We start from the raw sequence: 27,099 nt of genomic DNA on the forward strand, positions 1-27,099 counted from the left end.
TAGCACACTACTTTTGACCAAGGGCCATAGCACTCTGGTTAAAAGCAGCGCACTATACAAGGAATAGGGTGCTATTTGGGATGCAACCCCAGGGTCAGTACCAACCCAGTCAAGTCACTACCTGCCGTTGCTAAATTGAGGAGAGTTCCTCGTCTTAATCTATGTATGTACGTCCTACTTTTATTTCCTAAATTGAAGTTATCCTTTTATTCTGCAAATGAACTGTTCTACAGGCATAATGAAGCTGCCAATTTATAGCACCAGGTCTGTTTATTATCATTGTTTACCATTTCACAACAAAACAAGAAACAAAACAAGGTTCTTCAAGGCCTGACATAGACAGGAATACTGATTGTTTTGCTGCATAGGAAACTGTATAATCCACCATTTTCAGGACTGTCAGTTTTGGCACACTGTCCCTCAGACAGCCCAGGCCAGGCAGGGCCAACTGGGTCTGTCTCACCTCCCGTCTCACCTCCCGTCTCACCTCCCGTCTCACCTCCCGTCTCACCTCCTCACCAAAGACTCCCAGGCAGTCAGTCAGACTGTTGGGAGGTGGGACGGGGGGCCCAGGCAGTCAGTCAGACAGTTGGGAGGTGGGACGGGGGGCCCAGGCAGTCAGTCAGACAGTTGGGAGGTGGGACGGGGGGCCCAGGCAGTCAGTCAGTCAGTTGGGTGGTGGGACGGGGGGCCCAGGCAGTCAGTCAGACAGTTGGGTGGTGGGACGGGGGGCCCAGGCAGTCAGTCAGACAGTTGGGAGGTGGGACGGGGGGCCCAGGCAGTCAGTCAGACAGTTGGGTGGTGGGACGGGGGACCCAGGCAGTCAGTTGGGTGGTGGGACGGGGGGCCCAGGCAGTCAGTTGGGTGGTGGGACGGGGGACCCAGGCAGTCAGTCAGACAGTTGGGTGGTGGGACGGGGGACCCAGGCAGTCAGTTGGGTGGTGGGACGGGGGACCCAGGCAGTCAGTTGGGTGGTGGGACGGGGGGCCCAGGCAGTCAGTTGGGTGGTGGGACGGGGGGCCCAGGCAGTCAGTCAGACAGTTGGGTGGTGGGACGGGGGGCCCAGGCAGTCAGTCAGACAGTTGGGTGGTGGGACGGGGGACCCAGGCAGTCAGTCAGACAGTTGGGTGGTGGGACGGGGGGCCCAGGCAGTCAGTCAGACAGTTGGGTGGTGGGACGGGGGGCCCAGGCAGTCAGTCAAACAGTTGGGTGGTGGGACGGGGGACCCAGGCAGTCAGTTGGGTGGTGGGACGGGGGACCCAGGCAGTCAGTTGGGTGGTGGGACGGGGGGCCCAGGCAGTCAGTCAGACAGTTGGGTGGTGGGACGGGGGACCCAGGCAGTCAGTTGGGTGGTGGGACGGGGGGCCCAGGCAGTCAGTTGGGTGGTGGGACGGGGGACCCAGGCAGTCAGTTGGGTGGTGGGACGGGGGACCCAGGCAGTCAGTTGGGTGGTGGGACGGGGGGCCCAGGCAGTCAGTCAGACAGTTGGGTGGTGGGACGGGGGACCCAGGCAGTCAGTTGGGTGGTGGGACGGGGGGCCCAGGCAGTCAGTTGGGTGGTGGGACGGGGGGCCCAGGCAGTCAGTCAGACAGTTGGGAGGTGGGACGGGGGGCCCAGGCAGTCAGTCAGACAGTTGGGAGGTGGGACGGGGGGCCCAGGCAGTCAGTCAGTCAGTTGGGTGGTGGGACGGGGGGCCCAGGCAGTCAGTCAGACAGTTGGGTGGTGGGACGGGGGACCCAGGCAGTCAGTTGGGTGGTGGGACGGGGGGCCCAGGCAGTCAGTCAGACAGTTGGGTGGTGGGACGGGGGGCCCAGGCAGTCAGTTGGGTGGTGGGACGGGGGGCCCAGGCAGTCAGTCAGACAGTTGGGAGGTGGGACGGGGGGCCCAGGCAGTCAGTTGGGTGGTGGGACGGGGGGCCCAGGCAGTCAGTCAGACAGTTGGGAGGTGGGACGGGGGGCCCAGGCAGTCAGTTGGGTGGTGGGACGGGGGGCCCAGGCAGTCAGTCAGACAGTTGGGTGGTGGGACGGGGGGCCCAGGCAGTCAGTTGGGTGGTGGGACGGGGGGCCCAGGCAGTCAGTCAGACAGTTGGGAGGTGGGACGGGGGGCCCAGGATGCGGCACACACACAGTCTGCTCTTTCTTTGACAGGCTGTCAGAGAGCCCCTCCTCACCAGAGGGCCCTTCACTGATGGCAGGGTGCCCGGGCCCTAGCTGGATCTGGTCATGTCACCCATCAGCTGTCAGCCCGTGGCAACCACAGCCTCCGCAGGCAAACAAAAGGTGAAAGGGAGAGGGGAGAGGGGAGAGGAGAGAGGGGAGAGGGGAGAGGAGAGAGGGGAGAGGGGAGAGGGGAGAGGGGAGAGGGGAGAGGGGAGAGGGGAGAGGGGAGAGGGGAGAGGGGAGAGAGGGGAGAGGGGAGAGGAGAGAGGGGAGAGAGGGCCGTTCTGACAGGGAGAGAGGAGAACGGACTGGGTAGAGAGCAGAGGGAGAGCAGGGTCTCGACCCCAGTCCCAGCACACACACACACACACACACATACTTTTGGCACGCATGAAAACACACGCACAAATGCACGCATACACACATGCAGTCCCACAGACGTGTTGTCAACCGTCCGCTTCCTCAAAGGACCTGTTCAGCGGCAGTAAGCATTCTGAGTTAAAGCCGGGAGTACGTGTGTGAGGCGACTCCGTGACTGACAACCACAGCACATAAAAGGAGAAGAGAAAGACAATCCAACAGGGAGAGGAGAAGCCACCTTTCAAATACAGATCTCCTCTAGGCTGGATGTGTGGCTTAGAATATGGAATGAAGAATCCTGGAATGTACAGTAAGAGTCCTGCTCCACCAAGCTGCTTCTAGAATACTCTATCCTGCTCTCTCTGTACTTGTGCACAACACGACTGCGACTCAAAATGGCACCCTATTCCCTATAACATCCACTGCTTTTGACCAGAGCCCTAAAATTAAAAAAAAAATAGTTGTGCACTAAATAGGAAATAGGGTGCCATTTGAGAATACTATATCCTGCTCTCTCTGTACTTGTGCACAACACGACTGCGACTCAAAATGGCACCCTATTCCCTATAACATCCACTGCTTTTGACCAGAGCCCTAAAATAAAAATAAAAAAATAGTTGTGCACTAAATAGGAAATAGGGTGCCATTTGGGACACAGACCATACATTCAGTCGTATAGAGCTGTCTGTCAACTCTTCCATACAGGTTACCTGCAGCATGCCGTTCCCGTCGTCTTCTATGGTTCCTGCACATGTTATGTGGAGCCTTGTGAGCTGATTCTGGGAGCTGAAACATAGCAAAATGAATGACCTTTTTAGCTCGATCACCATTCAGTAAATATATGTTTCCCTTGTTCCTATTTGGATCAAATCCATAACAGTTATTGGATAGAATAAATAGACAGTAATTTCTCATGAAGTGGATTACTTTTTCCAGTTCGGGGGACGATCCAAACATTTTCTTGTGAATGTTACAAGTCCAGTAGGTCCTGAAAAATAAAACAAACCAAAAAAGTTCAATCAATTATCAATGCTTTTGGTTTGAAACCAATATAACATCATTTACATAACATTGATTTGATAATTTAAAAAAAACTTACTTTGCTCGGTTACACTTCTAAAATAGCACAAAAGTGTTTTAAGTTTCTCCCTCTTCTTTGGTGAGGAGCCTTCAAACAGCCTGAGAGGAAGTAAGAGTTAATGTTAAGTCCCAAAAAGAGTCTTTCAAAAGCTACAGAACAGCTTATATACATTTAAAATCACGTTTACGGTTAGTCTTGTTTCTAACATTGTAATTAACAGTGTACATTGCTTTACAATGCTTCATAGACACAATGCATCTCTTTTCCCAAGTGATTTTGGGGACATGGCATCACGGCTTTTAAAGGAATAATCCACTTAAAACCACAAATTCCTTTGATTTACATTGTTAAATAATTTGTGAGAACAATATGTTGTGATTTCCTTTTTTTGCATTTCATCGTTATAATAAGATAGGAAGCAACATGTAAAAAATTGTTATGGAAATCTGTTGGAGCTCAGGTCGACTACAAAACCCACAATGCAATGCGTTCTCTCTGGACAGGCTGTAAAACGTAGCGACACACAATACCAAAGTCCATATCAGCATGTGAAGTAGCTAGCTAGTTGTAAAATCCCTGAAACAAACTGCACTATCAATTTAGGAGTTACAATTTCGCCATGTTCAACCTGTTAGAGATCATGTTTCTAGCTCAAAACTTTGCGTTAGTGGTTGCCATGGCAACACAAAACGGCCTGTGCGCGGGGTTTCAGAGGAGAAACTAGTGTCGGGAAGTTAGGCTCTTTTTACTGACTCAGATCTTTACTGACTCAGATCTTTACTGACTCGTTCAGTCAAAAGAACGAATCTTTCAACTAATTTCGTTAATTTGATTTAGTATTGCCCAGAACAGATTTCGTGTCACTGGCCTACACACAATACCGCATAATGTCAAAGAGGAATTATGTTTTTAGAAATGTTTACAAATGAATTAAAAATGTATTGAGTCAATAAGTATTCAACCCCTTTGTTATGGCAAGCCTAAATAAGTTCAGGAGTAAAAAATGTGCTTAACAAGTCACATAATAAGTTGCATGGACTTAACATGATATTTGAATGACTACCTCGTCTCTGTACCCCACACATACAATTATCTGTAATGTGCCTCAGTCGAGCAGTGAATTTCAAACACAGATTCAACCAAAGACCAGGGAGGTTTTCCAATGCCTCGCAAAGAAGGGCTCCTATTGGTAGATGGGTAAATATAAAAAAAACAGACATTGAATATCCCTTTGAGCATGGTGAAGCTATGAATTACTCTTTGGATGGTGTATCAATACACCCAGTCACTACAAAAGATACAGGCGTCCTTCCTAACTCAGTTGGCGGAGAGGAAGGAAACCGTTCAGGGATTTCACCATGAGGCCAATGGTGACTTCAAAACAGTTACAGAGTTTAATGGCTGTGATAGGAGAAAACTGAAGGATCAAGAACATTGTATTTGTCACATACACGTGTTTAGCAGATGTTATAGCAGGTGTAGCGAAATGCTTATGCTTCTAGCTCTGACAGTGCAGTAATATCTAACAATTTCACAACATATACCCAATACACACAAAACTAGTAAGGAACGGAATTTAAGAATATATACATATTTGGACAAGCAATGACAGAGCGGCATGGACTAAGATACAGTAGAATATTATAGAATAGAATGCAGTATATACATTTGAGATGAGTAGTGCAAGATATGTAAACATTATTAAAGTGACTAGTGTTCCATTTCTTAAAGTGGCCGGTGATTTCAACAGGCAATAAGGCACTAAAGTAAAACTGAAAAGATTTGGCAAAGAAATTAACTTTATGTCCTGAATACAAAGCGTTAAGTTTGGGGCAAATCCAAACAACTAATCCCCGAGTACCACTCTTCATATTTTAAAGCATGGTGGTGGCTGCATCATGTTATGGGTATGCTTGTCATTGACAAGGACTAGGGAGTTTTTTTTTCAGGATAAAAATAAACTGAATAGAGCTAAGCACAGGCAAAATCCTAGAGGAAAACCTGGTTTAGTCTGCTTTCCAACAGACACTGGGAGATGAATTCACCTTTCAGCAGGACAATAACCTAAAACACAAAGCCAAATATACACTGGAGTTGCTTACCAAGACAACATTGAATGTTCCTAAGAAGCCTAGTTACAGGTTTGACTTAAATCGGCTTGAAAATCTATGGCAAGACAATTGTTGTCTAGCAATAATCAACAACCAACTCGACAAAGCTTGAAGAATATTGAAAATAATCATGTGCAAATATTGTACAATCCAGGTGTGCAAAGCTCTTAGAGACTTACCCAGAAAGACTCACAGCTGTAATCGCTGACAAAGTTGATTCTAATATGTATTGACTAAGAGTTGTGAATACTTATGTAAATGAGATATTTCATTTTCAATACATTTGAAAACATGTTTTCACTTTGTCATTATGGGATGTTGTGTGTAGATGGGTGAAAAAATCTATTTAATCCCATTTTGAATTCAGGATGTAACAACAACATGTGGAATAAGTCAAGGGGTATTAATACTTTCTGAAGGCACTGTAGATAGATGTGTTCTAAACAAGTATGTTAGTCCCCCTGTAGCTCAGTTGGTAGAGCATGGCGCTTGCAACGCCAGGGTTGTGGGTTCGTTTCCCACGGGGGGGCCAGTATGAAAAATGTATGCACTCAAGACGGACCACTTAGAATTTAAATCATGGGGAAATGTTTATATTTTACCCACTGACAGAACATAGGTTTTCACCAAATTGACAGGAATTTCATGATATTTCTTTCTGGGGGTGGATTATCAATATAAGTAAGTAGGCTAATGATGTATTGACTCCACTACTATATTTCAGAACATCACTGGGCGGTTGATGGTGGGCCTGAGGTGGTGGATAAAGATGGAAAAAGCCACTGGGTGTTTGAGTCCAGAAAGGTAGATCACACACATCCCAGTCCTTCTGGGCAGACAGTAACTAACTACCCAACTGACTACTACCCTGGGCAGACAGTAACTAACTACCCAACTAACTACTACCCTGGGCAGACAGTAACTAACTACCCAACTAACTACTACCCTCTACTGAAATACCTTCGACTGTAGGGGTCCCTTAAGACCAACTGCCAATTCTTTGATTTCATAACTAAAATGAGAAGAATTGGAAGAGACGACACCCAGTGTCACCAGTACTGAAGAGAGAGCGGGCGAGAGATAGGGAGAGAGGGAGAGGGATAGGGAGAGAGGGAGAGGGAGAGGGAGAGAGAGAGAAAGAGAGAGAGAGAGAGAGCGCTAGGGAGAGAGATAGGGAGAGAGATAGGGAGAGAGATAGGGAGAGAGAAAGAGATAAGGCACTGCATCTCAGTGCTTGAGGCGTCACTACAGACCCCCTGGTTCGATTCCAGGCTGTATCACAACCGGCCGTGATTGGGAGTCCCATAGGGCGGCGCACAATTGGCCCAGCGTCGTCCGGGTTTGGCCGATGTAGGCCGTCATTGTAAATAATAATTTGTTCTTAACTGACTTGCCTAGTTAAATAAAGGTAAATAAAAATAAAAAATAAAATAAGGAGAGAGAGATATAGGGAGAGAGAGATAGAGAGAGGGAGAAAGGTATAGATAGGGAGAGAGATATAGGAAGAGAGATAGGGAGAGAGAGAGAGAGAGAGATAGGGATATGGAGAGAGAGATAGAGATATGGAGAGAGAGAGAGAGATATGGCAAGAGAGAGAGCGAGAGAGATAGGGAGAGAGAGAGCGAGAGATAGGGATATGGAGAGAGAGAGAGATATATGGCAAGAGAGAGAGATATAGGGAGAGAGAGAGAGAAAAATAAAGAAAGATAGAGAGAGAGAGAGAGATCGAGAGAGAGAGAGAGAGAGAGAGAGAGAGAGAGAGAGAGAGAGAGAGAGAGAGAGAGAGAGAGAGAGAGAGCGAGAGAGCGAGAGAGCGAGAGAGAGCGAGAGAGAGACAGAGAGAGAGACAGAGAGAGAGACAGAGAGAGAGACAGAGAGAGAGAGAGAGAGAGAGAGAGAGAGAGAGAGAGAGAGAGAGAGAGAGAGAAAGAGAGAGAGAACAGGCCCCCCAACTTTGTCCATCCATGTGAGTTCAGTCAAGCTTTAACTTTTGATATGAATTAGAAATCATCACTCGCTCAGCTTCCCTTTCACTCACTGTAGCCGGGCCAGGCCTGTTATGTAGAAAGCAGTGGAGGCTTCTCAGAGGAGGAAGAGGAGGACCATCCTCCTCAGTGAATTTCATTAAAATTAAAAAGGTAAAACATTAAAAAAGATATACATTTTAGATAAAAATATACTAAATATAATTGCGTCATCAAATAACTGATTAAAAACACACTATTTTGCAAAGAAGGTCTACAGTAGCCTCAACAGCACTCAACAGGTAGGGTAGCACCATGGTGTAGCCGGAGGACAGCTAGCTTCCGTCCTCCTCTGGGTACACTGACTTCAATACAAAACCTAGGAGGTTCATCCCTTTCCGTAGACTTACACAGGAATTATGACAACTTCCGGAGGACATCCTCCAACCTATCAGAGCTCTTGCAGCATGAACTGACATGTTGTCCACCCAATCAAAGGATCAGAGAAGGAATCTAGCACTGAAAGTATAAGCTACAGCTAGCTAGCACTGCAGTGCATAACATCTGGTGAGTACTTGACTCAAAGAGAGAGAAAGACAATAGTTGAACAGTTTTGAACAAATTAATTTCTTCCAAAATGAAGGAGAAGCAAGAGAGAGATTTTTTTTTCACTTTCAGTTTCACTTACTTAGCTAGCAAATGCAGCTAGCTAGTTTAGCCTACTGAAACACCCTGCTCAAACAGAGGGATGCTATGTTAGCTAGCTGGCTAGTTTAGCCTACTGAAACACCCTGCTCAAACAGAGGGATGCTATGTTAGCTAGCTGGCTAGTTTAGCCTACTGAAACACCCTGCTCAAACAGAGGGATGCTATGTTAGCTAGCTGGCTAGTTTAGCCTACTGAAACACACTGCTCAAACAGAGGGATGCTAAGTTAGCTAGCTGGCTAGTTTAGCCTACTGAAACACCCTGCTCAAACAGAGGGATACTATGTTAGCTAGCTGGCTATGACTATCCAACACAACACTGGAACTCTTCCAAGTCAAGGTAAGCGTTTGGTTTTACTAATTTATTGCCTCCGGGGCCCACCGGTGTAACTGCTTACTGACTGTACACTGGAACGCTACTGCATGATTGTAGCGGGTTTACTAACGCATTAGTTCTATTAGCTATGTTGACTAGGACGTTACTTTAGCTAATATGGGGACACCGATGTAGACTGTGTGTAGCAGTTATGATACGGTTTGGCTTGGAAAGGTTTTTTCGCCGGGGTCACATACAGCTGATGTGTTGAGCATTGAAGTCCACAAGCGAAGGGAAGAGAAGGAATACAACGTGGCTGTTATGAGAGTGAACTTTGTTTACGCGTGATCAGGGGTGTATTCATTCCGCCGATTCTGTTGAAAAAACGTTTCTTAAAAACGGAAGCAAACGGAACAAAAACGGGGATAAACATACCTGACTTTGTCTAACAGAAACTCTCGTTTGCAACTGTTGGACTAATGATTACACCCTTTATCAGCTAGATGCAGGCAAGAGTGTGCAAGGCGCTATTGAATGTCACTGTCTGTCACCTCAAATTTGTCTCTCGACCTGTGTAATAGTGTGTTTTAGTAATAGAATACCACTATGGTATTTTGGGAATGGTGAAATGAATACATCATTATATAATGCCAACAACAATCCATCAATGATTTTCATGTAGAGATGTGATGTAATGTAGCTCGGTTGCCTATTTAGAGCAAAATGTTGAAGAGCGCAGTTGTGTGAAGAAACTTACAACAGAACAGAACCAAATTTATGTAATGAATCACAGATACATATCTGAGATTATATCTATCATATCATATCTACTCATTGAGTTAAAAGCCTGAGGGAGCTAAGAAAGCTACATTGTAAAACTTTCATTCATAGGCTAGGTTGTAGCAACCTCGTGATGGTTATATGGGAAATTCAAGTGTCACGTAGTAGCCTAAACCTATCGCTGTTACGTTGAACTGGGTGAACGGAATATGCATGACAGTCATCCAATATGCTGTAATAGAAATAAGGCCCTTGCTCATGAAGAAGAAATATTGTCCTCCCTCATTTTAAAACGGCACCGGCCGCCACTGGTAGAAAGTCCTTCTTACATCATTACAACAATGGCAGTTGGCCCGGGGCCTCAGTCCCATCACAAAGTAACACTCATGTGTCCCTCCACTACTCTCCACAACAAGGAAAATAACACAAGAGGATGAGAAACCAAAAAAACGTCCCCCCCCCTACTGCTTTGCCCTCTGCCGGCTGCCATTTCAATCAGAGAGAGAGAGGAATTTCATGAGAGAATAAGCAATGAAAAGGCTTGATGCACTGAGAGGCTAAGAGCCCCCCCCAGGCCCAGAGAAACTCATTCACTGAGAGGCTAAGAGTCCCCCCCAGGCCCAGAGAAACCCATTCACTGAGAGGCTAAGAGTCCCCCCAGGCCCAGAGAAACTCATTCATTTAAGTCCATTCCTCATTTTTTTTTTTCTGTCATTGTAGCCAGTAGAAACAATCTTGCGTCATGTTATTTAGCCCACAGGGCATCTAGCCAGCCAATGGTTGGTAAGAACAGGCTTTTAGTAATAGAATACCAATATGGTATTTTGGGAATGGTGAAATGAATACATCATTATATAATGCCAACAACAATCCATCAAAGATTTTCATGTAGAGATGTGATGTAATGTAGCTCGGTTGCCTATTTAGAGCAAAATGTTGAAGAGCGCAGTTGTGTGAAGAAACTTACAGAACAGAACAGAACCACATTTATGTAATGAATCACAGATACATATCTGAGATTATATCCATCATATCATATCTACTCATTGAGTTAAAAGCCTAAGGGAGCTAAGAAAGCTTCTGTTCTACTGTACCTCCCCAAAAAGCGGAGGCCGATGGGTTCTGCCAAAACGGCACTCTTTCTGAATGACCAATCAGTGAGCTCTACTAACAACGCTCTTGCCTTGGACAGAACACAAAATCATTGGACGGTGTAGGCAGCGGTCCTTGGGTGGTCATTAGGGGGTTTTCCCTGCCGCATAGGGGGTGGGGTGTTTACCTTCCACCAGGAACCTCCAGCCAAGGTTAATTAAGCCTTAGCTTGTGCCCAAGTGCCACTTGTCTGACCATAGGGGGTGGGGGGTTGACCCGCTGACCATAGGGGGTGGGGGGTTGACCCGCTCAGCCACCGACAGGATTTCTCTCACTGCTGTACAGTTTCGGTCCATCTCAAATGGACTTTACAGTCATGCTCGTCCACCACCATCAGGGTTGAAGATAATTTCCAAATGCTTGTACTGTTCAGCTAGCTAAGCTTCCATCGCAGATCCAAAAGTAGAGGACTTCCTGGTTTTGTTTTCTTTCAGGAAATCCTTATCCAACCGGCTGAATGAATTACTAAAGGAATGTTGTTACAGTCACTAAACTGATGATTCCTGAAGGGCTGTTGTTACAGTCACAATACTCCTCTGTTTTAGTAAAGGGCTGTTGTTACAGTCACCATACTCCTCTGTTTTAGTAAAGGGCTGTTGTTACAGTCACCATACTCCTCTGTTTTAGTAAAGGGCTGTTGTTACAGTCACCATACTCCTCTGTTTTAGTTAAGGGCTGTTGTTACAGTCACCATACTCCTCTGTTTTAGTAAAGGGCTGTTGTTACAGTCACCATACTCCTCTGTTTTAGTTAAGGGCTGTTGTTACAGTCACCATACTCCTCTGTTTTAGTTAAGGGCTGTTGTTACAGTCACCATACTCCTCTGTTTTAGTAAAAGGCTGTTACAGAGAGCCATCAGACAATGTTAATCTCATTCCCTTCTCCATTTAGATAATCACACTTCCTGTATCCCAAATAGTCCCCTATTCTTTAGAGGGCCCACAGGGCTCTGGTGAAAAGTAGTGCTATAAAGGGTACGGGGTGCCATTTGGAACGCAGTCAGTGTGACGCCGACAGAGATGGGTACTGTGTACAGAGCAGCAGCTCCAGTCTTCTCGGATAAGGAATTACTGAGAGAGAGGCTTGTATTACATTACATTAATCCTATAAAGTCCATGTTAGAAGTAAAAGCTCCTCTATTAAGAGTAAAAACCGCAGCACCACCGCAACAACGATTCTGTTATCAGATCTTCTCCAAGGAGAGACCTTGAGGTGGGTTTGAATCGGAGAGACCTCGGGGGGTGGGTTTGAATCAACTTTATTAATCCCACAAGGGGAAAATTGGACACAAACTGCACCCACATAAACATGCGTACATCAGACCACAGAGAACTGATGGAAAACCCAACTTAAAATGTTTAACTGATAATGTATAGTGGTCATTCCTACACACGTTTGAGAAGCGATGGATTTTCCATAGGTCATATCAGATTATGAGGACTGTACACTAAAATGACCGGTGACCATGGCAGTTATGGTCAGAACATGTCAAATCCCAAGACGACATGAAATGTTGGTAACACAGTATAATGCTGGTATACAGTGCCTTCATTAAGTATTCAGACCCCTTGACTTTTTCCACATTTTGTTACGTTACAGCCTTATTCTAAACTGGATTAAACACACAATACCCCATAATGACAAAGCGAAAGCAGGTTTTTATAAATTTAGCAAATGTATTTAAAAATAAAAAAAAGATAAATATCACATTTACATAAGTATTCAGACCCTTTACTTAGTACTTTGAAGCACCTTTGTCAGCGATTACAGTCTCGAGTCTTCTTGGGTATGACGCTACAAGCTTGGCATACCTGTATTTGGGGAGTTTCTCCCATTCTTCTCTGCAGATCCTTTCAAGCTCTGTCAGGTTGGATGGGGAGCGTTGCTGCACAGCTATTTTCAGGTCTCTCCAGAGATGTTTGATCGGGTTCAAGTCCGGACTCTGGCTGGGCCACTCAAGAACATTCAGAGACTTGTCCCGAAGCCACTCCTGCATTGTCTTGGCTGTGTGCTTAGGGTCGTTGTCCTGTTGGAAGGTGAACCTTCGTCCCAGTCTGAGGTCCTAAGCGCTCTGGAGCAGGTTTTCATCAAGGATCTCTCTGTACTTTGCTCCGTTCATCATTCCCTCAATCCTGACTAGTCTCCCAGTCCCTGCCACTGAAAAACATCCCCACAGTATGATTCTGCCACCACCATGCTTCACCGTAGGGATGGTATTGGCCAGGTGATGAGCGGTGCCTGGTTTCCTCCAGACGTGACGCTTCGCATTCAGGCCAAATAGTTCAATCTTGGTTTCATCAGACCAGAGAATCTTGTTTCTCATGGTTTGGGAGTCCTTTAGGTGCCTTTGGTAAACTCCAAGTGGGCTGTCATGTGCCTTTTACTGAGGTTTGGCATCCGTCTGGCCACTCTACCATAAAGGATTGATTGGTGGAGTGTTGCAGAGATGGTTGTCCTTCTGGAAGGTTCTCCCATCTCCACAGAGGAACTCAGGAGATCTGTCAGAGTGACCATCGGGTTCTTAGTCACCTCCCTGACCAAGGCCCTTCTCCCCCGATTGCTCCGTTTAGAGTCTTGGTGGTTCCAAACTTCTTCCATTTAAGAATGATGGAGGCCACTGTGTTCTTGAGGTCCTTCAATGCTGCTGAAATGTATTGGTACCCTACCCCAGATCTGCTCCTCGACACAATCCTGTCTCGGAGCTCTACGGACAATTCCTTCGACCTCATGGCTTGGTTTTTGCTCTGACATGCACTGTCAACTGTGGGACCTTATATAGACAGGTGTGCCTTTCCAAATCATGTCCAATCAATTGAATTTACCACAGGTGGACTCCAATCAAGTTTTAGAAACATCAAGGATGATCAATGGAAACAGGACACACCAGAGCTCAATTTCGAGTCTCATAGCAAAGGTTCTGAATACTTATGTAAATTAGGTATTTATGTTTTTTATTGGTAATACATTTGCAAAAAAAATTGCTTTGTCATTATGGGGTATTGTGTGTAGATTGATGAGGGCAAAAATGTATTTTATACATTTTAGAATAAGGCTGTGGAGGGGATCACGTGACCTTTGAGCGAGATGGCCGCAGGAACTGATAGCTCCGCACAAGTAATTTCAAATTCTTAATCTTACCTCCACCTCAAGTTAAACCCCATTAGCTTTAGTCAAAAAGCCCTGGCGGCAACAAAAGGCACCATTATATGGGATATTTTTTACCCGGACTCGAGCAATAGCCGTGGAAAAAGTCTCCAAGAAACCGCTAGCTTCAGAAACCGCTAGCTTCAGAAACCGCTAGCTTCAGAAACCGCTAGCTTCAGAAACCGCTAGCTTCAGAAAAAGCTAGTGCCATTAGCCAGGAGCAAAAGGCCCAACAACTGCCAACCTTGTCCTCTGTCGAAGACATCCTTTCTGAGCTCCCAACGTACAGAACTCAACATTCTCTCTCTCTCACACACACACACACACACACACACACACACGACCTGCACTAGAGTTCCATGACGTTGACTAGTACCATAAAATCTACTGCCATGGGGCTAGGTCATGCCATTAAACGGAAAAACATACTATGTGCTCTGAAAAAGGAAGTATAAGACATTGTGATATTACAAGAGACAGACCTCTGTGATGGCGAACGCGCTAAACACCGCAGAGCTCGGCTGGGACAGGTGTATTTCTCATCTTTCAAATCAAACAGTACAGGCACAGCCAAACTTATCCATGAGCGTGTTCCATTCATATTTGACAAAAACATATCTGATCCGTGGGGGGAGATTTATTCTGATAAATGGGTCACTGTATGGGCAATCAATTACAATCTTAAATATATATATGCCCATAACACAAATACCCCTGCTTTCATGTCGAAAATGATAACCCTGTTCAATGAGCATTGTGTTTCCTTTGGAGTGCTGGCTGGAGATTTTAAATTATACCCTCAACTCAACTCAGGACAAATCATCTCAAGTCCACACCACAAACCCTAGATCGGCAAAGATGTTGAACTCTCTTACTAAAGAGATGGGACTGATAGATATCAGGAGAGAGACTAATAGCTCCTCTATGGACTATACATACTACTCCAATGTCCATAACACTGTAGTATAGATTACATTTTTATCCCAAAGACTTTCATTAATTCTGCCACTTGTACAAAATCGGACCCACTTTCAGATCACGCCTTTGACCACCTCCGCTTTGACCTCTGTAAAAACATCCCAATGGTCAAAAGAGCTGGAAATTCAACACCTCTATGTTATCAAACGAAGCATTCCGTACATTGGTTACTACATGGATAGACAACTCCACACAAGACAACAAAGACCCTCCTGTTTCTCAGGCCACACTGTGGGACGCTGCCAAAGCCACACTAAGAGGTCATCTAAATTGCATTTGCTTCCTCTAAGAAAAAAAGCAATGGAAGCACACAGGTTAGATCTTGAGAGGGAGCTGGAACGCTGCGAAAAAGTACATAAACAATCCCCAGGAGGTGAACTTAAAGCAGCCAAAGGCAAACTAAACTTGGACAAAAAAAAAAAGTTTTCTTTACTAAACAGAAATACCATGAGTATAGCAATAGGCCTAGCAGATTGTCTTACATTTACATTTTAGTCATTTAGCAGACGCTATTATCAAGAGCGACTTGCAGTTAGCGCATACATTATTTTTATCGAACCCACAACCCTGGCGTTGCAAACGCCATGCTCTACCAACTGAGCTACATCCCCTGCCGGCCATTCCCTCCCCTACCCTGGACGACGCTGGGCCAATTGTGCGCCGCCCCATGGGTCTCCCGGTCGCGGCCGGCTACGACAGAGCCTGGAATCGAACCAGGATCTCTAGTGGCACAGCTAGCACTGCGATGCAGTGCCTTAGACCACTGCGCCACTCGTCTTGCTTACCAATTTAACAAAGAGCAGTCAGAGTGTACAATCACGGCCGTCCGAACAGCAGATGACGAGGTCAGGTGTGATCCAAATAAGCCACATTGAACTTTTATATGATTTTTACTGCAAATGATATACTTCTGAGAGAAAACATATGGATGCAGAACTCATTTCCTTCCTAGAGGGAATCTCGCTGCCAAAAGTATCAGAGACCGACCAAGGAGATCTCAACTCCCCCTTCACTCCTGGGGAAGTCCTAGAGGCAATTATCTCCATGCCACCTAACAAGTCCCCAGGCACAGACGGATTTCCCAGAGAGTTCTACAAAGCTTTTTGGCCCCAGCTTAGCCCAATTTTCATGCCAATGCTGGATGATTTTTGCTAAAAACGGAGCTCTCCCAGACTCTATGTACACAGCCCGCATTGCAGTGTTGCTCAAAAAAAGACAAGGACCCTCTCTCCTGCTCATCCTACCGGCCCATAAGCTTGTTGGATTTCCACTATTTACATTTGACTTTTTAGTCATTTAGCAGATGCTCTTATCCAGAGCGACTTACAGTTAGTGAGTGCATACAAGGGTTATTTTTTTTAAATATTTTTTTTTAATACTGGCCCCCCGTGGGAAACTAAGCCACAACCCTGGCATTTCAAATGCCATGCTCTACCAACTGAGCTACACAGGTCCACTTCATTACCAGTTTGATCCGCATAATTACCAAATTGCTCGCCAAAAGACTAAAACACTCCTCTTCCCAAAATAATACAAGCGGATCAAACTGGATTTATTAGAGACAGGTACTCTTCTGATAACATCCGCCGTCTTTTTGATATTACATTTACATTTTAGTCATTTAGCAGATGCTCTTATCCAGAGCGACTTACAGAAGCAATTAGGGTTAAGTGCCTTGCTCAAGGGCACATCGACAGTAGATCAAGTAAACACACAGAAGGAAGAGCCATGTCCTGCTGGCATCACTGGGATGCTGGAGTGGAGCTTTCTGTTCTCAGTCTTAGAAAGGTTAAACATGGGCCCAAACTTTATTAAAATGGATGAAGTCCCTATATTCTCATCCAAATGCCATGGTGACTACTAACAGTCAGATTTCTGACAGATTCCCTTTTGGGACGTGGCACAAGACAAGGATGCTCACTGTCCCCCCCTGCTCTACTTGTTGGGGGTGGAGTTGATAAGGGGCAATCCAAGTATTATGGGTGTTTTTGCAGGTGGCCTTCAGCACAACATTTCTCTCTACGTGGATTATGTTTTTCTCCATCTATCCAACCCTGAGAAATCCCTCCCTCCCATTTTAGACACCATTGCTCAGTACCGCAAGTTTTCAGGATATAAGATACATTTTAACAAATCCATTGTTTGCCCTCTCAATCTTACACTCTCCAGCTCCATGACGACACGCTGTCCGTTCCGATGGAAGACACAGGGATTTCAATACCTTGGGATCTTTCTCCAGCTCCATGACGACACGCTGTCCGTTCCAATGGAAGACACAGGGATTTCAATACCTTGGGATCTTTCTCCAGCTCCATGACGACACGCTGTCCGTTCCGATGGAAGACACAGGGATTTCAATACCTTGGGATCTTTCTCCAGCTCCATGACGACACGCTGTCCGTTCCAATGGAAGACACAGGGATTTCAATACCTTGGGATCTTTCTCCAGCTCCATGACGACACGCTGTCCGTTCCGATGGAAGACACAGGGATTTCAATACCTTGGGATCTTTCTCCAGCTCCATGACGACACGCTGTCCGTTCCAATGGAAGACACAGGGATTTCAATACCTTGGGATCTTTCTCCAGCTCCATGACGACACGCTGTCCGTTCCAATGGAAGACACAGGGATTTCAATACCTTGGGATCTTTCTCCAGCTCCATGACGACACGCTGTCCGTTCCAATGGAAGACACAGGGATTTCAATACCTTGGGATCTTTTGTAACACAATCTGAATTAACTTTCCTTGAAAAGGCAATTCAGATTGGTGTCATCTCCCACTCCTTTATCGAATCAAGAATGATCTCCGAACCTGGATCTCCCTCCCAATTAGCTTAGTCGGAAGAATCAATGTTACCCGTATGAACATCCTACCTAGACTGAGCAATTTTTTCAGATGCTCCCATGCTATCCTCCCAGTTTCTTTTTTCAAAACAACCAAAGCATCACCAAATGTATACGGGGCAATGAAAAACCTAGGATCAAGTTCTGCACTCTATGGAAACCTGAATCTAAGGGTGTTCTTGCCCTTCCCTGCCTACTACTGGTCTGCCCAAATCCTCAACATGCTAACATGGATCACAAACAGACAAGACTCATTGTGGATTCAGATAGAGGCCCGATCCTGTGGTTCATTGCCCCTAAGCTCAATTATATTCATTAATAACTTTGGTGAAGTGGCCAAAACCTTTGTGATTTACAGCACCCTACTAGCATGGAAGGACTATAAGAAATACCTTGGCATTTCCTCCCAGATATGCTCTCACTCGCCTAGAGTATGCAACACAGACTTGCCAAAAGCCCTGAGTGATGCCATCTTTGGCATCCTCTAGTGATCAGGAACTTTTCAGACCCGTTTCATCAGAACACAACTACACTGAAATACTTTCAAGAGCGCTGCAGTGAATTCAATGTGCCAAGTTCCATTTAAAAAAAAAAAATACATCTTCAAATTAGATACATAATTTCCTCATTCACTTCCAAGGGGAGGTTTAGAGCTCAGCTGAATGAAGTTGAGACCCTTCTTGCTACAGCACAATCCATGAAAAGGCAACATCATCTCCCATATCTACAGACTCCTTTCTGAGAATGTGGGCTCCTCTTTTACGCCTTTGAAAAGAATCTGGGAAAAGGACCTTTGTCTGACTATCGGTGATGAGTTATGGGCGGATGTTTGCGACAGGGTATACCGCTCCTCTACTAACGTAAAAATGAAAGAATCTAATTACACATTTTTTTTGTACAAATGTTATTACACCCCAGTGAGTCTCCATAGAATGAATACAGACATTTCCCCTGATTGTAAAATATGTACCTCAAAGTGGAACCTATTTACATGTATTTTGGAGATCTATACATACTGCTGCACAGAAAATATTAGATGTACAGTTTGATATGACCCCGTGTCTATCTTCTTAACTCCCAGCAGGACTTGGTTCTTGATCCAGACAGAGAACATGCGTTTATGACCATCACATACTTTGCTAAGAAATGTATTCTCCTTACTGCGGGCTTCTAATTCAGCTCCTACATTTAAAAAATGTGGATTGGCCAGATTGTTGACTTTCTTCCTCATGAAAAGCTGACCGATGACCTCCGCAAGAGACAGCCCAGGTTTGATAGACTCTGGCATCCACTACTCAACTATCTTTCACACTGGACAGAGTGAATGGGGGGTGATTAGGGAAATGGGTGTATATACATGTTGTGTAAAGGTGCTGTAAAAACGAATGATTTGCCCGTTGTCTCACCTAAGGCTGGAAATAGCTAACATGATCACAGATGGTGCTGCTGCAAATTTGTTTGTTTTGTTTTACATTTTATTTTATTATTTATGTCTGCCACATCTGTGGAATGTGTTTTGTTAGTTGATTGAAAAACAAGAAAACTTAATAAAACTTTAAATTAAATAAATAAATAAATAAAAGAATAAGGCTGTAACGTAACAAAATGTGGAGAAAGTCAAGGGGTCCGAATACTTTCCCAATGTCTTATACCCAAATAAACATCTCATAATGATACTTAACCATCCCGCACTGGTCTGCAGAGCAGTGTTCAGGTACCTAATGCTTGTCTCACTGAACACATTCCAACAAGTCCCGACTATTGCCTGCGAGTGAACAAGGAAGTAAGAGATATCATGCCTTCACCTTAGATCACCTTAAGGTGACCTGTAGAATAACCAGACTGTCAGCTACCTCATGTATAATTTGGCTCACAATCAAATGGTGGTACAGTACTGTACGTGAGGCATTTGCCAGTCATAGAGGAAGTCATGCAGGAAGTCAACTGTGAGACCAGTTAGTTAGATCAAAGATAAAAGTCTGAGTGCCAGAGAGTCTGCTGCGAGGACCAAGTTCTGTCACATCCCAAAGGATCCTTTACCGTCACCAAACAGACCAACTGGGCAGCATTTTGACCATCAGAATATTCCACTTTGTAGGCTGAGTGCCAAATCATTTGCCATGTTTGTCTGAGCAGTTCATGGTGTGTACCGCTCTCGTCCTGCTCAGTCATGGTCTGCTCTAAACCAGAGAGATATACTACAAAGAAGATTCAATGAGTAAGCCAGCTAACTTGAATAAACAACCCAAAATAACTATTGCGTTTCTGGTTCATGAAGAACTTGTGTTTTTGGTTGTTGAGACAATTAGATCAAGCCCGTTTTATTTATTTTTTATTATTTATTCAACCTTTATTTAACCAGGCAAGTCAGTTAAGAACAACTTCTTATTTACAGTGACGGCCTACGCCGGCCAAACCCGGACGACGCTGGGCCAATTGTGCCCCCGCCCTATGGGACTCCAAATCACGGCCGGTTGTGATACAGCCTGGAATCGAACCAGGGGGGTCTGTAGTGACGCCTCAAGCACTGAGATGCAGTGCCTTAGACCGCTGCGCCACTCGGGAGACAATTAGATCAAGCCCGTTTCAAGATCATCTTTCTAAAAAAAAATACAAAAGTTATTTAGGCAAGTTAACTTGCTAACTCATTGATTCATATGCTCCCCTCTAGGGAACATATCAGCATTACTGTGACCTGGTGTCTGGTTTCCATGTTGATCCTGCGGCAGGGTAGCACTGACCTGACACAGAAAGAGTCCCGTGTCTAGAAAGGCAATAACCCTCACCCATCGACTCTGGCCCTAAAGAAACACATTACATAACAGCCACACAACGTCGATAGCGGTCTAATTGAATCAAAATTTGTCTGCACAATTATGGAAACGTGATCAGGTAATGACATCACGATAGGTCGACCAGCGGCTCTTAAAATATGTGCTCATTTTAATTTATGCCGGACTGTTCTGTGTCCATTTGTTGTAGTTGGATAAAAAAAGGTATGTCAGCGCTGTAATTGAGGAAGCCAGACTGAACCCAACCTTATTAGATGATTTTGTTCCATATAAAACAATGGTATGGTTTTACATTTTACATTTAACGTCATTTAGCAGACGCTCTTATCCAGAGCGACTTACAGTTAGTGCATACATTTTTCATACTGCCCCCCCCCCCCGTGGGAAACGAACCCACAACCCTGGCGTTGTGGGTTCGTTTCCCATGGGGGGCCAGTATAAAAAAAAATATGTATTCACTAACTGTAAGTCGCTCTGGATAAGAGCGTCTGCTAAATGACTAAAATGTAAAATGTTGCAAGCGCCATGCTCTACCAACTGAGCTACGGGGGGGGACTAGTGTTCAATGTGCACCTCATCCCAATGACCGTGCGTGGTTAGACATGAAAGTAGTACACAGTGGATACTAGGCCTATATTTACAACCAAAAACAATTGAAGCGTTCCTGAAAACTTTGATGTTGGACTGCATTCAGACAAATGTTAAGAGATACGCTGAATAACTACCTCAGAGAGATTACAGATGACAAAGTGATTTAGCGAGGAAGGAAAAGGCAGTAGGCTAGTGCCCCCTCTTGGAAATGAGACTAGTTTCAGACCTCCTCGTCTATCTGCTGTCATCACGCCACCAAACATATTCACTTTAAATGACTTGTCAGAGGTAGTATTCTACTGGCCGTTGCCTCCGATGTCAATAGATTATGTCAATAGATACACCTTTCAATATCCTAATGTAAAAATATGACTAGTACTAAATCAACTGAGCTACAGTGCTCCTCCGTAGCTCAGTTGGTAGAGCATGGTGCTTGCAACGCCAGGGTAGTGGGTTTGATTCCTGGGTCAGCAGTACATAAAATGTATGTACACATGACTGTAAGTCTCTTTGGATAAAAGCGTCTTCTAAATGGCATATATTATATTATTATTATTATATATATTAACTATTTTACAACAATGCGCCTCCTTTGTGATCAAAGAGGGGGGATGGTAACCTTTAACCTAACTGCAGAAGTTGATGTCAGGGTAGTTGGAGCATTCTAACATAATATCCTAATGTTATATGACAATATGACTATATGAAACAGATCGTAGGTAGTACCTGCAGAGGTTGATGTCAGGGTAGTTGGCGTACTCTGCCTTCCTGGCGTTGCGTCGGGGGAAGGTACAGAAGAAGGCGTTGGCCAATAGAGAAGCCACCTGCTCCTGAGACAGGGTGATGGAGTGGTTCATCCCTTCCTTCAGCAGAGGGATGGGCTGGGGAAAAGACAAGGATTTCTTGACTTGCATTTACATTTTAGTAGTAATTTAACAGACGCTCTTATCCAGAGAGACTTAGTTACTTGATTTTTTAGTGGATTAAATGTGGAGTAGAGGAGTACATGTGGAGTAGTGGAGTAAATGTGGAGTAAATGTGGAGTAGTGGAGTAAATGTAGAGTAGTGGAGTAAATGTAGAGTATTGGAGTAAATGTGGAGTAGAGGAGTAAATGTGGAGTAGTGGAGTAAATGTGGAGTAAATTTAGAGTAGTGGATTAAATGTAGAGTAGTAGAGTAAATGTATAGTAGTGGAGTAAATGTAGAGTAGTGGAGTAGTGGAGTAAATGTAGAGTAGTGGAGTAAATGTGGAGTAAATGTAGAGTAGTGGAGTAAATGTAGAGTAGTGGAGTAAATGTAGAGTAGTGGAGTAAATGTTGAGTAGTGGAGTAAATGTGGAGTAGAGGAGTAAATGTAGAATAGTGGAGTAAATGTGGAGTAAATGTAGAGTAGTGGAGTAAATGTAGAGTAGTGGAGTGAATGTAGAGTAGTGGAGTAAATGTAGAGTAGTGGAGTAAATGTTGAGTAAATGTAGAGTAGTGGAGTAAATGTTGAGTAGTGGAGTAAATGTTGAGTAGTGGAGTAAATGTAGAGTAGTGGAGTAAATGTGGAGTAGTGGAGTAAATGTAGAGTAGAAGAGTAAATGTATAGTAGTGGAGTAAATGTAGAGTAGTGGAGTAGTGGAGTAAATGTGGAGTAAATGTAGAGTAGTGGAGTAAATGTTGAGTAGTGGAGTAAATGTAGAGTAGTGGAGTAAATGTTGAGTAGTGGAGTAAATGTAGAGTAGTGGAGTAAATGTTGAGTAGTGGAGTAAATGTAGAGTAGTGGAGTAAATGTGGAGTAGTGGAGTAAATGTAGAGTAGTAGAGTAAATGTAGAGTAGTGGAGTAAATGTAGAGTAGTGGAGTAGTGGAGTAAATGTGGAGTAAATGTAGAGTAGTGGAGTAAATGTTGAGTAGTGGAGTAAATGTAGAGTAGTGGAGTAAATGTAGAGTAGTGGAGTAAATGTAGAGTAGTGGAGTAAATGTGGAGTAGTGGAGTAATCGTGGAGTAAATGGCCAAAGCGGTGATTGAGGGAGGTCAATATCATTATTTTGGTCATTTATAGCCGCAGTCTGTGAATCCAAAAACACCAGGGTTTGTGATTGATAGGTTCATTCATTCCTTAAGGAGAAGGATCGACTTGGGAAAAGACAAGGGTGCGTATGAAATGGTATCCTATGGTTCTGGTCTAAAGTAGTGCACTATATAGGGCAGTGTTTCCCAACAGCACACATTTTATTGTAGCCCTGGACAAACTCACCTGATTCAACTCATTGAGGGCTTGATGATGATTAGTTGACAAGTTGAATCAGGTGAGTTTGTCCCGGGGGCTACAATAAAATGTGTGCTGTTGGGAGGACTGGAGTTGGGAAACACTGACATTTCGAATAGGGTGTCATTTTGGAAGCAGACAAAGCGCTGATTAAGGGGGTCAAAACAATTAGTTTGGTGAGTTAAACAAGACAGCTGAATGATATGAATTAAATGAACTAATTTAGGCCCTACTTGTGGGATGTTTAAAATCAACCAGCATAGCCTTAATCACAGTCGAGGGTCATCTATAATCTATTTAACTCAAGTAGGGCTAAATTACTAATCCGGATTGAGGGTTTGCAAATATACAACGCATTTAACATAAGTGGTAGTAATTTTGTTGGCATAAAATGTAACTGAGAAAGAGCAGTGGTAGGAGACTAATGTAGAATAGATGATACACATACTAGACCAGGTTCGTCCTAATCGGCACAAAACCTGCTACAAAAGGCACCACGAGGACAGAGAATCAACCTTTTCACAAATTAGTGGTTAAGGAAAAATGATAAAGGTCGTTTTTTTGTTCCTTGTTCAAATCAAGAGAATACAAATGAGTCTCTGCACACCGTCCTGACTGCTGACATACCCAACACATAAATCAGAGAGCTAGATCGGCGCTAGTTCCCAATTTGGTGTTAGGCAGAGAGAGCAGTGGTCTAAGGCACTGCATCGCAGTGCTAGCTGTGCCACTAGAGATCCTGGTTCGAATCCAGGCTCTGTCGTAGCCGGCCGCGACCGGGAGACCCATGGGGCGGCGCAGAATTGGCCCAGCGTCGTCCAGGGTAGGGGAGGGAATGGCCGGCAGGGATGTAGCTCAGTTGGTAGAGCATGGCGTTTGCAACGCCAGGGTTGTGGGTTCAATTCCCACAGGGGGCCAGTATGAAGAAAAAAATAAAATAAAAAAAATAATGTATGCACTCACTAACTGTAAGTCGCTCTGGATAAGAGCGTCTGCTAAAATGACTAAAATGTAAAAATGTAATGGGGACCGAGCCCATTCGGCTTGGGCCCTCCATTAATCTCTGGTCCAGGCTGCTGCAGTACCTCACAGACAACCAATAGATTTCAAGAGGCTCTCTCTGAGGACCTCAGACGGCATTTCAATCCATCTCAGACTAGCTGACTCTTTATGGCCAAGATAGCTCTAATCTGGGGGGCCCAGAATCTGCTTGAGTTATAGAATCTAGTGGTCTACGCAGAACGTACATGGTCTTTCTATTTTGGGGAGGTTCACTGATGCTCGTTTCAGGGATGGTCTGAACATGTAGCCTAAGGCTTGTCCAGTATACAGTATATCCCTTATACCCGGGGTATTTGGAAAAAGCCACAGGATGGTTTTTCAATATCGTTGAAACTATTTCTTGAAAGTTTTTTTTTATATTTGTAGCAACTTTTAAGTAAATCCCTGCAGTCAACTTGTGCAATACCGTTAGGAGAAAAATAACATTGCATTCTTCATTTCACCTGTCACATAATTGTTCATTATGAAGCTTCCTGGTAGTCCCCAGTCACATGGTGTTTTGTTTACAAGCACACAATGAAGAGAGACCGGAGCCTTGTGAGTCACTCACTGTTGAGCAGCATGCGCCAGGTGATCTAATTACAGGATGGAATTCACAACTAAATGCTTGACAGCTAGATAACTTACAGCTCTGCAGTTGTTCATTTTGTTTGCTAATTTAGTAGCTAGTTAGCCATCTAGCTAAGTGGTTAGCTTCCTCCAAAATCAAGCATTCACTTAGTAACAGCCGAGAATCCCCTCCTGGATCAAGAGCCTTGCTATCAGCAGAGAATCCCCTCCTGGATCAAGAGCCTTACCGTCTAATATTAGTTTTGTGGGTACAGCAAACTGTGAGTATCATTTTTGAGTTACTTGTATAGGTTAGGTCAGAGACAGTATAAAGTGTGCGCAATGCGCTCATTAGTATTTAGTTAGCATTCTCTATGGGATTTTACATTACTTGTTAGCATTGCTAACCATCGGATTACAGAGTATCAGCGGGGTTTGAAAACAGCGCCCCTTGTGTTCAGTGATGGTATTACCGAGTATCCCAGTATGGCACAAGGTCGGTATGAAGGTATGATAATCTGGATACCGCCCAAGTCTACTAAGGCCTAACATTAAATATGGACCACAAATGTCTTTGTGTGAGTTTTCTTTTTTTTGGGGGGGGGGGGAGAGAGAGAAGGGGGGTGACAGAGTAGATGGGTGGGGGTGGGGTGGTGGTTGGGCATGAAAATAAAATTCCTGTATTAGGAATTATTGCACAACTGTTTATTATGTTATTGTGCAAAAAAATAAGTATAATTATTATTTTTTTAAACATACATTTTAATTATGCATTTAAAAGCATACAGAATCAAACGAATCATATGTGAAATTATCCCTGCTATACTTCTTTCAAAAAGCATTTATCAAAAACCACATTTCAGTCCAAAGGCTTGTTTTTTTTTTGCATATTCCCTGAGCTCAATCTTGGACTTCCGTCTGGGGAGCAACTTGATTACTGACTGCTTGGCCGACAGGTTCCGGACGGCCTGCTAATGAAAGTGTTCCGGCTGCAGATCTGCATTGTCCATCATGGCCTTGCGTCCCAAATGGCACCCTAATCCCTATATAGTGCACTACTTCTGACCAGGGCCCATAGGTGTCTATTCCCTATATAGTGCACTACTTTTGACTTAAGCCCTGGTCAAAAAGTAGTGCACAACGTCAAAAGCAGAGCACTATTTAGAGAAAAGCGTGTAATTTCAGGAGCAGCCTTGGTCTAACAGGCAGACCAGAAACCTTTGATAAGCGAACAGTAAGGCTGATACCCTGACCCCCCCCCCACCTTGACACCCTCTTTTCTCTGACCTTTTCGGTCCACTGTCCACCACAGGAGGCTGCTGAGGGGAGGACGGCTCATAATAAAACGGCTGGAATGGAGTGAATGGAATGGTATCAAACACCTGGAAAATATGTATTTGATGTGTTCGATACCATTCCATTCCAGCCATTCCCATGAGCCCCGTCCTCCCCAATTAAAGATGTCACCAGCCTACTGTGCTTTCCACAGTGTCAGTCAGTCAGGCCTACACTCTGTCCCATGTCCTATGTATGGAGTTACCTTGGTACACAGCTCAGACGCCCTCAGTACTCCTTTTTGATGGGAGTACTGAGGGCGGTCAACTGTAAGTGCTGTTATTGTGAAGTGGAAACGTCTAGGAGCAACAACGGCTCAGCCCGAGAAGTGGTAGGACACACACGCTCACAGAACGGGACCTGTGAGCGATTCAGAGACTACACGAGTGTGTGTGATGTTACCTTGGCATACGGCTCAGATACTCAAAATTGTGTCCTGTTTGAAGCTTGTGTGTCACGTAATACCACAGTGGGTACACAGGACTGCAGATGTAGTTACCTTGGTACACAGCTCAGACGCCCTCAGCGCTAATTGGACCATGTCTGGCAGCAGAGCCCCAAACAGATGTTCAACAGCATCAGCCTCCAGACCCTTTAGATAGAAGAAGGAAATAGGTTTGTTCATGTTAGTTCAACACAGAGAGCTCCGCTGTGACATTAGCCTATTGGGTTTTAAATCACGCATGATCAAAACAATAACAACCACACAGCCAGGCAATCTCCACAGACAAACATTGGCAGTAGAATGGGATTACTGAAGAGCTCAGTGACTTTCAACGTGGCACCGTCATAGGATGCCTCCTTTCCAACAAGTCAGTTTTGTCAAATTCCTGCCCTGCTACAGCTGCCTCGGTCAACTGTAAGTGCTGTTATTGTGAAGTGGAAACGTCTAGGAGCAACAACGGCTCAGCCGCCAAGT

The 27,099-nt window shown here is 44.6% G+C and overlaps 1 protein-coding gene across 1 annotated transcript; it reads right to left on the reverse strand.

Annotated features, from left to right (window-relative positions):
* Nucleotides 1–3,229: 3,229 nt before the first annotated feature.
* LOC311120301 (poly(ADP-ribose) glycohydrolase-like) lies at nt 3,230–26,805 on the reverse strand (the record flags this gene model as incomplete). The annotated part of the gene is made up of 5 exons (XM_084194927.1): nt 3,230–3,305; nt 3,447–3,507; nt 3,619–3,698; nt 21,708–21,862; nt 26,680–26,805. Coding segments are annotated over 5 exons (498 nt in total), but the record flags the coding sequence as incomplete, so codon positions are not given.
* Between the last annotated feature and the right edge of the window lie 294 nt (nt 26,806–27,099).

This window comes from Coregonus lavaretus (genome assembly GCF_964263955.1).
Source record: "Coregonus lavaretus genome assembly, contig: HAP1_SCAFFOLD_6658, whole genome shotgun sequence".
NCBI lineage: Eukaryota > Metazoa > Chordata > Actinopteri > Salmoniformes > Salmonidae > Coregonus > Coregonus lavaretus.